General features: G+C 46.5%; 1 protein-coding gene across 1 annotated transcript in view; it reads right to left on the bottom strand.

The window, feature by feature from the left end:
- LOC111144551 (storkhead box 2) overlaps positions 1-17,087 on the bottom strand; it is a 101,053-nt gene that overhangs the window by 2,665 nt on the left and 81,301 nt on the right. Inside the window, exons 2-3 of the mRNA XM_022498879.1 lie at positions 12,709-12,861; positions 2,975-5,222 (exon numbers count right to left, since the gene is read on the bottom strand). Of these exons, the coding sequence (XP_022354587.1) occupies positions 2,975-5,222; positions 12,709-12,861 (2,401 nt within the window). The remainder of the gene's footprint in view (positions 1-2,974; positions 5,223-12,708; positions 12,862-17,087) is intronic.

The raw sequence follows: 17,087 nt of genomic DNA, 5'->3' as shown, positions 1-17,087 counted from the left end.
TGAAAAAGCTAATGGAGGTAGAGTATTAGCAGTAGAAATAGTCCTCCCATTTAAAAGTTCTTGATCTTTGTTGGAAAAGAAACCCCATGGAATAAGAGGACAGGATTTTAGAAGCAGAAGTGAACAGATCAGGTATGGGGCTCCTCCTCCTGGATGCGCGCGCCTCCCTCGGCCCCGCGCTCCGACAGCGCATGCTCGCACCCTATGAAGCGGGCATGTCCCTGGCCGCTCTGCACCCTTGGATTTTCACACTGTGTTTGTCAGCCTGTTTTTGGCCTCAGATTTGGAATCGCAGGTTTTTTAGGTCAAGAGTTTTCATGTTCAATATCCGATCTCAGAGCAGAATTGAAGCTTCTACCTTTTTTCCTTCTAAAAACCCTTGCAGTCTCAACAAAAGGGACTGAAGAATTTTGGGAATGTGGCTGAACACTTCTGAGCTAGCATGGAAAGCTCGGAGTGTGGGGATCACCTTTCTTGGTCTTTGGTGTTGTTATTGGATCTTAGTTGCTCAGTGGAGGAGGTACTAAAAGACTCAAATAAATGACCCACTTAAAGTTTCTGTATCTTAGGGCAGTGGAGACGTACCAGCCTGATAATGCTACTTGGCTAAAATCCTCCTCGTGCTGGAGAATAAAACTCCCTAGAACTCAAATATTCTCCTCCACAGACCACGATCATGCATCAGAAAACAACTTAGTCGATTAACTGAGGTGTGCCGAAAATATGGTTTAAAATGGCTGTGACCTACTTTCTAACCATGGGATATTAAATGCGAAAGAGGCAAAATTAGGAATTATTCTGTAGATTATCTAACTGCATGAAATTTATGGGCCATCTACGTATTCCTACGGAGAAAATTCTACCTAACAGTAGTGGAGAGACATGTAGGTAAGTGGGAGAAAGTTGTCCTCTCAGGACCACTGTATCTCTTACCGTGACAAAGCATTTAACCTTAAGTACCTTATTAAATATATGAAAATAAACTCACTTCCAGAAATAATCCCATTCACAAATTCTATATTATTCTGCCCCCCCGAATTTAGAGATAAAACAATACATTCTGTGGCAAGACTGGTTCAACGATCTCATGAGTATTTGTGTTTATTTGCCCCCAAACAAACCAAAAAACCTTTCAATATTCTGTGGTGGTAGGCTGTTGCGTTAGAACCCATTAAACTACTCTCAATGTCTCTGTAGCAGTTATGTCTGGAGGACAGCATTCTGCCCTCTGTGGTGGTGCTGGGGCCAAGGGGCACCATGCAAGTTCAGAAACCAATGTGTAAAGCATGAGGGAGGCAGAGTCTACATAGTAAAAAACAGCTGAACATAAGGTACAGGCAGATAAACCACACCTTCCATAAGCCATGGTTTTGAACTTCTACCGTCAATTACAGACCTTCGATCATGCCTCCCTGGTAGCCACTGTTAGAAATTCAAGAGGAAAAAAAAAAGAGCAGAAGAGGGAAATAGAAAGAAAAGGAGATATAAAATAATTGGTAAATAAATTAAAATTTGATTGAGGATTTAAAAAAATATATTTAGTGTAAGTTATTTTGTAGAAAAGTCACTCGATAGGCCAGTCGTTTTCGGATGGAGGGCATGGCTCCCTGAGGTCAGTTAGGGCTCCATGAGGGAAAGGCAGAGGAGACTTGGGGCTCCTGGCCTCACACCCACTTTAAGCAGAGCACCATCTCTGGTTTGTTTGGTCATTAGAATTCCACACATGTGTTAACTTAGATAAAAAGGTTACATGGCAAAAATAATCCTCATCATAATCAAAAACTAGCCCTTTAAGAAATAACAAAGGCCAAATATGGGGCCGATTAGAGATTCCCAATTCTGATCTGGGGATGTGCTGTCCGCAAATTATCTAGAGATAAAGTGAAATGATCACAACAGAACTAAGTTTCATTCTTAATAATTAAAATAAATGAAGTTCATCATCTTATCTGGGTACTTGTTAAAATGATCAGTATCGCAGAATCTTGGGAATCGCAGCTAATGAGAAATGTCCACCTCTCAGTAGTATTTCTGCATCTCAGAGTCACCAATCTGGAGTAGAATTTAGAAGGAGAATTAGGTCCCGAGTTACCCTTGGAGGAGAAGGAAGAGTTAAGGAGGAAATAAAAGGAAGTTGCATAGACTCTCTTATGCTTTCTTAACCCCTGAACCACTTCAGTGCGCCGGACATGACTGTTAGGCATCGAGTGCACTCTGTTAATCCTCTCTGAATTACCAGCTATGATTAGAGGGCCTTAATGGTCTGTATCAGTGCTGCAGGAGGAGAGAGAAAAGTGTGGGCACACACTCTGATCTAAGGGAACAGAGGCTCCTCACTGTTCTGTGAAAGACACAAGACTCTATTTCTCTGTGGACGTGAAGTGTATGAGCAGGGGGAAGGAGCACACAGGGTCGGGATTAGAAGGGCAACTAGCATCTAGCTCCCCCAGCAAGGTGCTGCGATCTGCTCCTCCCACTAGAAGGACCCTCTCCTTGAGCCAAGAGATTTATACCCAAGACCTACCCAAACCCTAGGTGACTACTGACCACTCATTCTACTCAAGAAATTATTATTTTTGAGGACCTAAAAAAGACAAAACAAAACAAACAAAAAAAAAAAACCTTCTTTTATCTGCACGGTGCTAACAGAAACATAGAAGAAAAATCCTGGAAAATGTTTGTCCTAGTTAGATTGGCCTGATGCCAGTTTGAGGGAGGGAGCCAACCCACCAGTCCAGATTGGTGATCTCTACAGCTGCAGAAACATTTGTTTCAATTCCTGAAAAAGAAGTCAGAAACAGGTTGTTAACAGCGCAACTCACACAACCCTTAACCCGCATTCACAGAATTAAAACGGTGACACTGGAAGCTTTTCAAGTCATTTATATAAAGCCCCGGGCCCCGGTGGGTGTGTGCGTGCACGCACGCGCGTGTGTGTGTGCGTGTGCGTGCAAGCAGCAATTTTTCTCCCTACCGTGGGGAGTTGAATCCACTGTCCACAGTGATGCTGCTGCTGTCCATGCTGTCAAGGCGTGCCGAATGGGTGGCTCTCTGGTTGCTGCTGCTGTCGGTTTCTTTTGGGGCCAGGAGGGTGAGGTTCTTCTCAAACTTCCTCTGCAAGTCTCTTTCCTTCTCCCTCTCAAGGAGCCACTGCATGGTGCCTACATCATCTCTGTTTTTTTCCTCTTCCGTGTTTTTGTTGGCCCCTTCCTCAGAGTCGTCGTCGTCAGAGACGTTGTAATAGTCGAAAGAGGCTTCCTGGTTCCCCCCTGACTCCTGCTGACGCTGGGAACCGGGCATCGCTGGTGCCACCGAGGTTCCCAGGGACGGCTCCAGTTTCTCGCATCGGCCTGGCAGTGTGTCGGCAGGGGTCTTCGGGAGAGATTTGAGGAGGGACAGGTTCGATTTATGATAGCTGTTGACAGACAAGGTGCTGTGAAGAGGTTTGAACAGCGTGTCTTTGCTGAATATCTCTTTCCTCTTGTCCAGGCTGCTGGGCTCAGCGCTGTGGTGCTGGATGAGGCGTCCATTGGCCATCCCTTCTGCCCCTGTGCCCGAAGCGGCTGGGCCCCCACCTGGCCCTTTTGGTGACTCCTCCTTGTGCCCTACGGGCTCTCTGGAAGAATGTGGGGCCTGCCTGTCGGGCAGAGGCAGCTTTTTCACCCCTTCCGCCAGAGTCAGAGTGTCATGATCCTCTTTGTTCTTTCCCAGAGGTGACGGCGCTGTGAGGACCGTCTCACTGGAGGTGTTGCACTGGAAATAGTCATCTGTAGCTGTTTTGGTGGGACAGGATGGCAAACTCTCAGGGGGTTTGCCTGGCTCCAAAAGGCTACAAGCACTGGAAGGCTCCTTGCTGCCACCGACTATTTCTGGAATACACACCTCTTTATAGCTCGTGGATGAAACATGAGCCCTTTGATGACCAATTGTTTGTGCAGGCCTTAAAGTACTGTCGTCAATGTAGGACTGGCTGGGGGTTTGGTCATCTTGGCTACAGCCTTCAGCCAGGTCTTCGGGTGTCCCTAGAGAAGAAGCACCCAGAGGGCCCTTTGAGTTATCCATCGATCTGGATCTCTCCTTGGCTTTGCTGGGTCTCTCATTCCTGGACCTTCGGTCCTGGGTATGGCTGTGGCTTCGGTGCACTTTTGAGTGGGAGCTTCCCCTGGAAGGTTCAGGAAAAGGCATCTCAGTTCTCCTTTTGGCCAGTTCCCCAGACACATCCCATTCTGGGGTCATGGGGAAATGAGACTCGATCACGTTTGTGTTGCTATGCATGATGAAGTTATCTCCTTTGTGTTCAATGATGAAGCAGCCCTCCCTGGGTGCCCTGGTAAGAGGATCACAAAAGTCATACTCTCTGTCACCTGGGAGATCCAGATGAGAACCATCCGAAGGGTCTCCTTTAGACACTCGTGTCTTGCTGTGTGACCGAGATTTTCCATGGGACTTTCGATGAGTCCTACTCTTTTTACTTCTTCCACTGTGATGGGCAGAGGACCCAGCTTTACTCCTATGTGCTTTTTCTTCTTCTAGTTTCTTCATTAGTGCAGTGTGCCTCATGACATTTTCCACAGTCAAGTCCGGGTTAATGCGCCTAATGATTTCCATTTCCACTTCCCTGGGGATGGTAGTTGGCGTGTCTTCATCTCGCAGGGGCCACTCCTCAGGAGGAAACTGGGCCGAGAAATTGGCTAGTTGTTTGGTCTTATCTTTTTTAAAACTCAGCCGGAATAATTTGAGCCCGAATTTTTTGGACTGCTTTTCACCATCTTTAGGTTTTGAGAGAGTTTCTGTCTTATAAGAAAAGTTTACAGTACTTTTGCTCTTTTCAGTGGGTGGCACCTGGCATAGTGAGGGAGGGCAATAGGGGTCTTTGCAGTCCTTGGCGGGTTTCCTCTGCAGAGTGGAAGCAAGCATGCTGTGCATGTCTTCTCTGCAGCAGTGGCAAGAGTCGCAGTGGTTTCTCGGTAACGTTCTTTCCCTGACGCAGCCTGAGGCAGAGGGCGTTATGGTTCCCGGTTGCGGAGAGGTACACTGAGACCTGTCAGGTATCCTCTCGTCCAAATGGTACCATTTACTGTTAGTTCTTATGAGAGAGGGAGTAATGAAATAAGTCTGTGGGGTCACGATGAAATAGCCATCCGGAGTTGGGTAGATCTTCCGCTCCCGCACCAGCGTGTTCAACGTGTGCCGTAGAATTTCTTGACTTGGGGTGGGAACACCTGAAACCAAAGGAATAAAGACTCTTAAGAACATAGAGGGAATCTGCTGCTGCTTCCTGATTTTTTCCGAATCTGCTATGGACTGAATGTTTGGACCCCCACCCCCAATATTCCTGCGTGTGAATCCTAATCCCTGATGTAAGGGTACCAGGAGGTAGGGTCTTTGGAAGGTGACTAGGCTTAGATGTGCTCCTGAGGGCGAGGCCCTCGAGATGTGCCCTCGTAAGAAGAGGAAGAAGTGAGAGCCCCCTCCTCTTGCCATGTCTTCAAGCCAGCAAGATGGTCCTCACCAGACACCAAATCTGCTGGTGCCTTGATCTCAGCTCCTAACCTTCCAGGACTCTGAGAATTAAATGTCTGTGGCTTCAGCCCCCCCCCCCCCCAAGTCTATGGCATTTTGTTACAGCAGCCCAAACTAAGACAAAATCCTACCAACTTTGCCAAGCTTCCGAGTACTATCACATGGCAAGTCAGCAGGACCCGGAGATGTTCAGGAAGAGAGATGGAAACAGGTGCAATGAGACTGGTACTTTTGTCACGAACCTTTACTGAACTGAGCCATCAAAGGCAGAGTGTTTTTAAAGGAGGGGAAAATGAAAAATGTTTTACATGATGTAATATACGTTTACCAAAAAAAGACTTCCTCGATAGAAAAAAAATAGGGAAACTGGGTTGAAATAGCTGTCTTGGCACTTGAAAATAATCAGAACATGTACAGAGCCTAGTGTATACCCTGGAAGCTACACTACACACTCATTTTTCAAGACTAAGCTTACTTAATAAACTTAATTTTGTAAGTTACATAAAAGGGCAATTAGACTTGACCATGGCTCATGAAGCACCCTCCAATTCTGAAACCATGACTTTTGGTTTTAAAAAGGACAACAGGGTCGGTCAGGTTTAAGTGAGAACATTCTCCTTCTCAGACCGGGTCTGTAGGAAGGAGGTTACCTCATAACCCAAAGGCCCTAAGAAATACACCTGTGGAAATTTAGATGCTCTATGTCCATCTGGTCACTGCCAAATATGCCATATTCACTAGTATAGAAATTCCAGAAGAAAGTGACAGACACTTCCAGGTACCAGGACTGATACTGTTTTCAGAGGTCTTTGTGTGCATAGCCCTTTCTGTGTTTATGCCTTGTCTTTCTTAAAGGACAGAATCAAGAGTCCAAATTCATTAGAGAGTATAAACTTTCCAGACTACAGAGCATTCATGTATTTCTAGCGCATTCTCCATCCCTCAATGCCAGGCCCACGGAGTGTGATAGTACTAACTGATTTGACCTGCATGACAGAGTTTGGAAATGGGTCGGGTTGAATCATACTGCCAATGTTCAACTGTGTCTGACCCACAAAATGACAATTACATGTGACACAGCCTAACATAGTTAGGGCAATGGAATGTGGAGACCGAAAGCCTGGAGCCCAGGGCCACGTGGCTAGATTCAAACTCCAGCTCCATCACGATGAGCTGGTGGTAGTGGTTGAATTAGGCAGCCTCCCCTGCCCACACCCTTCCTGTGTTTACACCTAATGCCCCAAACCTCAGAATGGGACCTTGCTTGGAGATAGGGCCTTTGTAGAGATAAACAAGTTAAAATGAGGTCATCGGCGTGGGCTCTTCTCCAGCATGACCAATGTCCTCCTACAAAGAGGAAAGTGGGCAGAAGCACATGCACACAGAGAAGACAATGTGAAGAAGCATTGGTCGAAGATGTCCATCCATTAGCCAAGGAGTGTGGTCTGGAGCAGTGTCTACCCTCAACAGACCTCGGAAGGAACCAGCCAACTGTGCTGATATCTTGATTTTGTAGTTCTAGTCTCCTGAACTGTAAGACAATAAATTTCTGGTGTTTATGCCCCCTGTACCTTGTTAGGCTGTGCTAGAAAATGCATACAGTAGTTATTGCCTTAGGCAACTTAACTAACCTGAGCCTCTGCTCACGGTCATCAGAATGTGGGTGACAGCAGGTACCCTCACAGGGTAGTTCTGAGTTTAAAGGAGTTTAATGTATGGACAGCAGTACCTGACATGTAGTGCAGGCTCTAGAAACATTAGCTAGTAATCGTCTCAACTTTGGGGCAGGACCCATGGAAACCAGATTACCTTCAGAGAACATCATGTAGCAACCTAGAAGAGCAGGGCAAACTCAGTTTGCCACAATCCTTCCAAAACTACAAAAGTGGGATATGAAAACATGAGTAATGGCCCAGGAGAGCGTCCCATGAATATGATGTGACCTGTCCATCCATCCCTGCTACCATCTTCAGAAGGCATCCTTTGTGACCAACGTGGGAAAGGCAACATTGCTTTTGAATAATGTATTGTTTAGTATAATCATCTAATTTTTGCACTGCACGGTTTCCCTTTAGTCTAGGGCTCTACTCTTGAGAGACGTAGTACGTTGGTGTTTACACAAATGGCTTTCAGGCTGGTACAATAACAATTTTTTAAAAATTTTATGATAGTTTCTGCACAAAATGAACTCCACGTGAATTAGTGATACAACCCCCACCCTATATATGAAATTCTTGAGTGCCATCATAAAACACGCATTCACCTAAGAGAAGCCACTTAAAAGAGCTTCTATGCCCTACTCCCAACCAGGGCCTTTGGCTGAACAAGTTCGGGGGCACCACTCACACAGACTGCCACTCCCAAGATGAGACACTGTGCCCACTGCAGCCCCGTGAATGATGCCCACTGGGCTTGGGCAGCATTGCCATGTGGGTTTCAAACCCATACAGAAAACGAACTATATCTGACGTGGCAGCATGCTTGTGATCACTATTGTCACAGACGTAAGTTCTTCCAAAAAATTGGGAAGGCTAATTTATAAGCATTTGTGATTGACCTGTTGACTCTGCTGCTGTAATAAAGGAAAGCTAAGGTGTAATCCAGAAAAACAACTTGTACTATAAACAGAATTTGCTGACTGTAGGCCTTCCAAGCACTGATCACAGAAAACTTAGGAACCTGCACAGACTCATAACCTCAGTGTCATCATGTTTACTTACCATTAAGAATCAGTGCTCAGCTACTGGGTATTTACCCCAAAGATACAAATGTAGGGGCACGTGCACCCGAATGTTTATAGCAGCAATGTCCACAATAGCCAAACTATGGAAAGAACCTAGATGTCCATCAAAAGATGAACGGATAAAGAAGATGTGGTACATATATACAATGGAATACTATGCAGCCATCAAAAGAAATGAAATCTTGCCATTTGCAACAACATGGATGGAACTAGAGGGTATTATGCTAAGCAAAAGAAATCAATCAGAGAAAGACAATCATCCTATGATCTCACTGATACGAGGAATTTGAGAGGCAAGGTGGGGCATCGTGGGGGTAATGGAGGGAAAAATGAAACAAGATGAAACCAGGGAGGGAGACAAACCATAAGAGACTCTTAACCTCAGGAAACAAACTGAGGGTTGCTGGAGGGGAGTGGGCTGGGGGGAGGGATGGGGTGGCTGGGTGATGGACATTGGGGAGGGTATGGGCTATGGTGAGTGCTGTGAATTGTGTAAGCCTGATGATTCACAAACCTGTACCCCTGAAACAAATAATATGTTATATGTTAATTAAAAAAAAAAAAAAAAGCTCTGGGGGAAAAAAAAAACAAAAGATAAGTGCTCGGATCATTCCCGAAGGAAGGAAGAAGAACGAGTTTCCAAAGAGAACTTACATCTAAAGTTTTCTTGTCTTGGATTTTCAGGTTTGTCAGTCCAATCATGTTTAATTTGAAAAAAACATACTAGAAGCATTCCCTGTCCAATCCACTCTCCACACTTCTACCAGTAGGTTTTCAAAGCTTTAACTGCAAGTCACTGATTTTTAGGATGATTATTTTATTACGAAGCCTTGTCTAATGACTGGTATTTTTAGGTGTCTGTGGAATCCAAACTTGCACAAGAAATCGGCAGGGCTCACCTGGGAAAGAGATGGCTGTGATGGGTATTTTCAGTGTTTGCACCTTCCACCACTTCCAGATTCTAGTCCCAAAATTCACCATGAATTTGGATTTTGAGGACTTAAAGAACAAAGATAAACTTTATATCCAAATAGAGCTGAAAGCTGACTTGTCTCCTTTTCCACACCTTCGCATCTTTCCAAAGCAAAAGCAGATACCTAAAAGCACTGCTTGTCAACAGGACGCTTAGACTTGTAAGATCCCTTTAATCCCGCAAATCCGACCACTGTCAGAATGGAGAGCACATGCCCACATTCTAGCATTTTGGACAGAAACTCTCGTGGGCTTCTTTGGATTATTTCTTCTCATGTGTGGAGAACGCTGGCCAAGGGGGAATTCTGCAAGAACTGAGGTAACGGGGTGAGTTGGGAGATAGAATGCGGGGTATACAACGTTAACATTCTCCGGCAAATTTAAAAGCCAACTTCAACCCCATTAGCAGTTCTTTCTCTGAGGGTCACCTTTCTTCCCGGGGAAATTCCAACTACAACAACTCAACAAGTATTAGTCTGATTTAAATGATCATTTGGGATGGATGGACGAGGAGTGCTTACTTAGCTGTTAAGCAAATATTTCATTCTTTTTACACCTTAAAAAAATTCTTGTTTCTGTAATGGACACTGGTTGACAAAAGTTGTTTTCAAAAATTCAACCAGTATAGAAAGGTGATAAAAGGTTTTACATTAAAAAAAAAAAAAAGGAGGGGGTCCCATTTCAGTATGTCAGACATTTTTACTAGGTTTTTCACTAAAAAACATTCTTTAGAATATGGATGTAAAGACCAAAATCTAGACCTTTTTTTAAATTTATGACATAGGCATTAAATATGAGAGTTCAAATATTTTAATAATATTTGGTTAGACTTCAAAACTCTATTTTCAAACGGTAAGCTACAAGAAAGTAAATAGTCTTACCTTAAGAAAACAAAATAAACCCCATAACCATGGTATTTAAATCCCTCCAGAGTTTTAGCACTGTCACTGAAAAGACACTTTCAAATAGAATTTGAATTGTGTTAAGTTTCTAAATTGTTTCATTCTGAAGTACCTTAATGCTTGCAAAAGAAAGGAAGGAAATCAAAGGAAGAAAAGAAAAGAAAGGAGGAAGAGAGATAAGGAAGAAGGAAGACAGACAGGAAACAACCTCATTTTATGAAATACTAGTCTAAAATATGGAACTGTTGCTAAACAAAGCTTTAAATCATTACTACCATGCCCAAAACCAGTGGCTGGCAAACTTTTTCTGGAAACAGTCAGAAAATAACTATTTTACTTTGTGAGCCATATGATCTCCCAGCTGCACGTACTGAGTTCTGTAGCCAAAGACAATACGTAAACAATTAGGCAAGGCTGTGTTCCAATAAAACTTTATTTATAAGCACAAGCAGTGGGCCACACTTAGCCTGCAGCCATAGTTTGCCAAATGCTGCCCTAGACTCGGGTTTATGCAGTGCCCCTGCCATCTGGGGTTGAACAAAGAGTCATCAGTGTCACAAAGATGAAAAAGGTTAAGTTCGCTCCTCTCAGTCTATCTGACAATAAGGTCTTGAGATGTAAGTTCACTCACCATAAAAGCTAGCAAAGCGGTTGTTCTTTTAAGTACAGGTGACCTATGAATTTCTCTGCAAAGTATTCCAACATAGTGATATTATAATCAGCTGCTCAACAATTTATTATTTTATTTTGCTATTTTTCACAATTCACTATTACATACTGGCCCTGTGTTCTTTCCATTCTCTATTTTATAGCCCAGTAATGGGAGAGATGTAACCAACTTTAGAAAAGCGATGCGATCTCTCATGAAGCTACATGAAAATAGAGGGAGTTTAAAAGCTACCGGGACGTTTGATGTCAGAAGTGGTTAACCAGGTATAAGGCTGTGAGAAAGGTCTTTCTTCACAAGGGCATTCCATCTGGGAATCTGTCTCTTTAGATGGCTCTCACCTGGGACTCTGCTTATGTTACCACTGAAAGGAAAAGGGTTTACCTGGAAGTTAACAAAGAAAGACCATCAGACAGTTAAGAATATTCAGAGATAATGTTAGAAAATTCAAGGCAATTTATAGATTGCGAAGGTGAGTCCATGTTCTTAAACGGTATGCATAATTTTGAAACATGTTAATTAGAAAATAGAAGAAGGAGAAAAAAAATCACTGGGAGAGAACTATAAAGTTCTGTTGGGGCAAAAGGAAAAGTGGGGAGACTCAACACAGTAGATGAATATTTAGTTTAGAAGCAGTCCTTCTGCCCACCCCCCATGGATAGGGTGCATTTTCCTACATCTCAACCTTGAGTTCAGCCAAGTTTGCTTTGGCCAATGAAACGGTAGCGGGTATGGTGTGACCTAAGGGCTGCAGAAAGCTTGGACAACTGGGCCCGTTCTCTTGTGCCTCTGCTTGTCTCCTTTTCCAAAGAGGAGGGGGGACGGGTGGAGCAGAGGCCCCTAGAAGGTCCAGCCTGGGTCAGCTGACTCCTGGGGAACCCCCGGATACCTGAGCTAAATAAATGTTCATTGCGGTATGCCACTGATGCTCTGTGATTGTTACCCAGCATCTCAGTAGCAAGAGCTAACGGCTACAGCCTCTAGCTTCTACTGACCAAGGTCACTTCTAGGTTGAATGGAACCTGTGTCATGGGTTCATTTTTAATGCAGCCATAAGTAGAGTCCCAGCCAAGCTGGCCAACTGGGGGCAAGGTAATGTGTTTTATCTGACTTGCACGTGTGTTAAAATGTACACGCACACACAACACAGACACACAACGGCCAAAAGTGAAGGAAGTCTATAGATTTCACATAAAACTGAAAGTCCAGATTCTCTTGAAAAGGTAAGAGATTTGCAACTCTCGCAGGGTTCTACATTTTTGGGTGGGGAGGGGTCGATGCCCTGGAGCTGAGTAGTGGAAGGCCTCTCTGGCCAGAGGGCATTCAGCCCTGAGCTCTCACCGTCCCTAACGTCTTCGGGCGCTGGAGGCACCCAATGCCATTTGTGCAGCAGCTGGCCCGTTCTTTTCATAACATTTAAGAGAAAAGGAAACATCTGAACTGATTTATCCAATATCAGATGATAAAAACTCATCAAGCCATGACTCAAGCAGACAAGGCCTGTTTATTTTTGACATTACTGTCTTTTTAGCGTAGTCCCTTGGGACCCAAATTGTCTGACCTTTTCCCATGAATCCTGATGTTCATGTATTTCAAGAAGAGTATGGGGAGGTTGAACAGAACCTTGCTAGTTTTTGCTAGAATTCTGCACGGATTCTGCTTAAATGTCTTCTTCTCGGTGCCGATTTAAAAAGGACTGCCGTAACACCCGAAGATAGCAAATTACTTTTGAAGGAACAGGGGTGCCTCGGCTTTGAATGACAGAACTACGAAAAGTTTCTGGCGCGTTTTGGCAAAGAATTTTTTCCTATTACATTTAAATGAGAGAAATGGTCCGTGGGACATCTTGCGGCGAAGGAACACGCCCCTATCTGGAAAGCGCTATGTTCTTTTCCCGTTACCTGGGAAACACGTGGTCAGGTGCTCCATCAGCGCCTCTTGGGTGACAGGTTTCCTGGCGGAGTTCATTGCCGAGATGGCCAAGCAAAGGATCTCCCCGAGGGGGATAAACTGAGATTGACTGATGGGAGACATGCTGATTGGTGACACATCACCTGCAGAGAGACAATTTTCAAGTAAGCAGTTCATTCAAGGACCTGGCCTTTCGTCCCACACACACACCTGCACACACACACATGCCCCTCCTTGGATTCTTCCCCGTTCCCTTTATTAGGAACGGGATCCACTCTGAACGCCGAAGTCTGTTACGGCCACGGCCACGGCCAATGCCATGCAGGTGGAAGGACGGCTGCAGAGCAGCAGACGCTCCAGCGGCCTCGACTACTAGAACCCGCCTTGCAAACCCGAGGTCTCCCTGCCGCAGGCTTAACTACCGAAAGGCGTACAACACGAAACTGAAAAGGGATCTCTGATTTTATTAACTTGGGGCTGGCTTATGTCTAACTGCCATTCCCATCTCGACAAACGCACTTGCTGAAAACTTGGAGATTCATTCGATCCGATGCTGAGTGCTCTTTCCGTGTCAGGCATCTGCTGGGGGCTTGGGGTTTACTCGGGAGAGGGAGTCATCTCTCCTCCCCCGGAAACACCTCTGCTCTCAAGGAGCTTCTGTGTAAGCTGAGGAGACAGACAAGCAGACCGAAGTTCACAGTTCACCGGAGAAGGTGAACAACGGAGGGCTAGGGCTGAGAGGGCGGGGTGGGGGTGCAGCAGCCCCTTGGGGGGAAGCAGTGGATGGGGGAGGGGGCGGGGCTTAGAAGCCGGAAGTGGGTGGTTTCCCCGTGGATGAGCGGCCTGAATCCAGGGATGACGTAGGAGTGTGCCTGGTGGCTGGGGGGTGTGGGGGATGGTAGGACCGGTCAGCAGATGTTTTCTGGGGAGTAGCAAAGAAGGGGCACAGGTGTGCAGGGACAGCCATGAGTGAACAGCTGAGTGCCCAGGGCCTTCATCCTATGAGGGATGCTGAGCCACCGAAGGCATTTCAGGAATGACAAAGTCAGATGTGAATTTCAGCGACAGCGGGGACTGGAGGGAGCCGCAGAGAGCAGATCGCACATGGGACCGCGGCCGCCTACACGTGTCTGCAACTAAAGGAGCCAGTGGAGGCTGGGGGCAGGCTGAAGACCCCGCAGCAGGGGGTAGACACTCCCGGAGAGTCAGCATGCCATGTGTCTGTCTTCCTTTCCGTGATCGTCATGTCACGGTGGGGTGTTTTGCAAATTTTGTTCCAAGGACTTCTAGAATTCCCTGGAAAGACTTCTGAAATGGGGAGAGTGGAGGTAGGGGGGCCCAGCAGAGGGAGAGGCTGGCAGAGCAGGGAAGTCTGACCTTGACACCTGGGTACCACCTGTGTCAGACACAGGAGCTTTGTAAGGTTTCACTGGAGAAAAGGCCCTACAGAAAGAGGGGGAAGTTTCAGCAGAGCAAGTTTCTGTGGGCTTTGGAGCTTACTTCCCACACGTATTTATGTAATCTCTCCTTTTTTTGTTTTCCTAAGCATGATTTCTCTCTCCAGTAAACTACCATGGCTGGCCAGATCCCAGACTCAGGTCCACCTGTGGCCCAAGCAGCATGGCTATCAGGGACCAGCCTCCTCTCTGTCGAGGCATGGAAAGCTGTGCCCAGCCACGATCCCTGGTTTGCTGGGGGCCCAGAGGCCCTTGGAGAAAGAACCTGAATGTGCTTTGATAGACTAGATGGGAGAAGGTTTGATGGACAAAACCAGGCCAAAGGGGCCTGGCAATGAAAACCACCAGGGTAGGGTTAAGCCTAACAGGCTCGTGAATGAAGCAGCAAGACCCCAAGGTCAAAGGTGGGAGCCCCACACCTCCCATGAAACCCAGCTCAGTTCAGTGCTTTCCTTTCTCCTGCCTCACTCAGGGCTCCATTCTCTGCAAGATGGGGGTGAGAAGAGCAAATTTTCCCAGTGGTCGGTGGGGCGGGGGGTTGGCAGTGTTGGACCAAAACCCAGCACAAGAGAAGAACAGCGAAAGACAGGAACTGACCTCACTGAGAACCCATGAACTTGGGGGGCCTGCGGGATAGAAACACCATAAAGAGGGGCCTCTTGCAAACATCGGGTGGGGGAGCAGTGGGTAGAAATAAGAACACGGAATTGTGCCTATCCCTGGGGATCTGAGTTTCTTTCACTGGCTGGGAAAGCTCCGCTCATACTGGTGACTCAAAAATGACGGCTTTGTGTGGGCTGGGACCATCTCAGTGGGCAAGTGCGCTACCGCCCTAGAACACTGTGTATCTTTTTAAACCCGTTGTGCCCTCAATTAAAACAAAACCTCATGCTAAAGCCTCCTGTGTGACAGACGGACCAGGGGTGGCTGCGAGGTGTGGTGGAGGAGGGAGTTTGGAGTTCCAGATCTTTTCTGGAAATCCTTCTCTCTCCCTCCACCTTCTCCAGGAGAGGGTGGGGATGCTGAGGCTGGGTTCCTGATGAATTGGCAGGTTAGCCGCGTGGACCTCAAAGTCACTTGAGATGATTTGGAAAATGAGATGAAAAGGCCACGGGAGAGATCAAAGCAGACTCCAGCCCCTTTGGACCCGCGTACCATTCGGAAGCTGAACACCTTCGGAGATTTGCCTACCATGATTTAGGACTTCTCAGAAGACCAGGGATACAAAGCCACTAAGTGGGATGCTTTTTTAAGTGCAGGTCTACTTTAGAATTGTGTATAGGTTCCGGGAAACTCGTGCTCTCTGTGGAAAGCGAGGACAGTCAGCAAAACTAAACACTGTTTAGGTCAGGCTTGTCCTTCTGCTTTTGGCGGAAATTATGCGTTGAGTCGAACTGCCATCTTCTCCGTCCGTTTCTTCACGTTCGTCGCTGCCAACTACAAGAGCCAGCATGCTTCGAGTGTGTCTGAACTGCATTTGTTTTGGAAAAGCTCAGTTTTGCTCTAATAATGACTCTGTGCCATAACTTTTTAACTTAGGCTATAGAACAGAATGGAATTTGGATGCTCTAAGGGACTCTCTCGTCCTCTCGTTTTTATACCGCACTAAGATAAATTATTTCCCACTCGCTTCCGGTCTCCAACCCCATCAGCAATCCTCATCCATACTGTGCCCAAATGCTCCGGGGTGGGCTCCTCCACTCTGACTCCAGTATTACCCCTCCCCCAAAGCACCTCCCCACCCCCCGCCGGGCCCCTGCCCCCTGGACTGGCTTGATGACTGTCAGCTTTCCCTTCTCCACAGAGCAGCCATGTCCCAGAAAAACGGGAAACTCACCACCTCCGTGCACAAAGTCCTGGGGCGACAGCCCACTGCACCCAGAAAGAGAGCAGAACGGTTCACCAGGTCTGCAGTAGCCCACGGGGTCTGGGTCTGGGCCTGTCCAGCTTCCTCTAAGACCAACACCCTACTGCTCCCCACCCCCTCCCTCTTCCACACTCACAACTTCCTCTGTTCTTTGAATGGGACAAGCTTTTTCTCAACTCAGGGCCTCTGCATCTGTTGAGCTTCTAGAAGGCTCCTTGCACAGACCTTTGCTGGAGTGACTTTGCCTTTGAGTCTCGGTTTAATCAGGGAGCCCAGTCCTGACCACCTGATCCAATGCTGTTCCCACCTGCAGGGGACACCCTCTTATATTACCTGAGTATGATACGTGACGTATTAAAAAAAAAATACTTATCTGGTCTTTATCCCCATTTCCTGCACAGGGTCCCTAAAGCCTGCAGCGTTTCCCAAGTGATGAGAGAGATAAGGTGTCTTGTGTTATGTTGATAAGGTGATTTTTGGACCTGAAGTGGAGGGGGCAGGGGGTGGGGTGCAGGAGAACTCACCCTGTGGTTGCAGGTCAGAATTTGCAGTCCTCCTCCCCAACCTTTGGGAAGGGGAGAGGGGCTGGACAGGTTGAATCAGTCACCAATGGCCCATGACTTAGTTGATTATGTTTCTGTAATGAAGCCTCCACAAAAACCCAAAGGATGGGGTTCAGAGAGCTTCCAGGTTGGTGGACACATGGGTATTTGGGGAAGAGTGGTGTGCCCAGAGAGCAGGGAAGCTCTGCGCACCTTCCCTGTACTTAACCCTACTACACAGCTCTTCCCTGTGGCTGTTCCTGAGTTATATCCTTGGATAATAAACTGGCACTCTCATCAGTAAAAGGTTTCTCTAAGTTCTACAAGCTGCTCTAACAAGTTCCTTGAGTCCAAGGGGGGTCATGGAAACCTCCGCTACAGAGCCAGTCTGTTCAGAAGCACAGGGGACAACGTGGGCTTTCCATTGGTTTGGAAGGGGGGGCAGTCTGCTAGGAGTGAGCCAACTCATAGCTACTTTGCAGCTAACAAATGTTTTCTGAGGC

Source organism: Enhydra lutris, unplaced genomic scaffold (assembly GCF_002288905.1).
Source record: "Enhydra lutris kenyoni isolate GAN:26980312 unplaced genomic scaffold, ASM228890v2 scaffoldscaffold11, whole genome shotgun sequence".
NCBI lineage: Eukaryota > Metazoa > Chordata > Mammalia > Carnivora > Mustelidae > Enhydra > Enhydra lutris.
The sequence above is the reverse complement of the archived record's forward strand: the minus strand, read 5'-3'. Positions and strand labels throughout refer to the sequence as shown.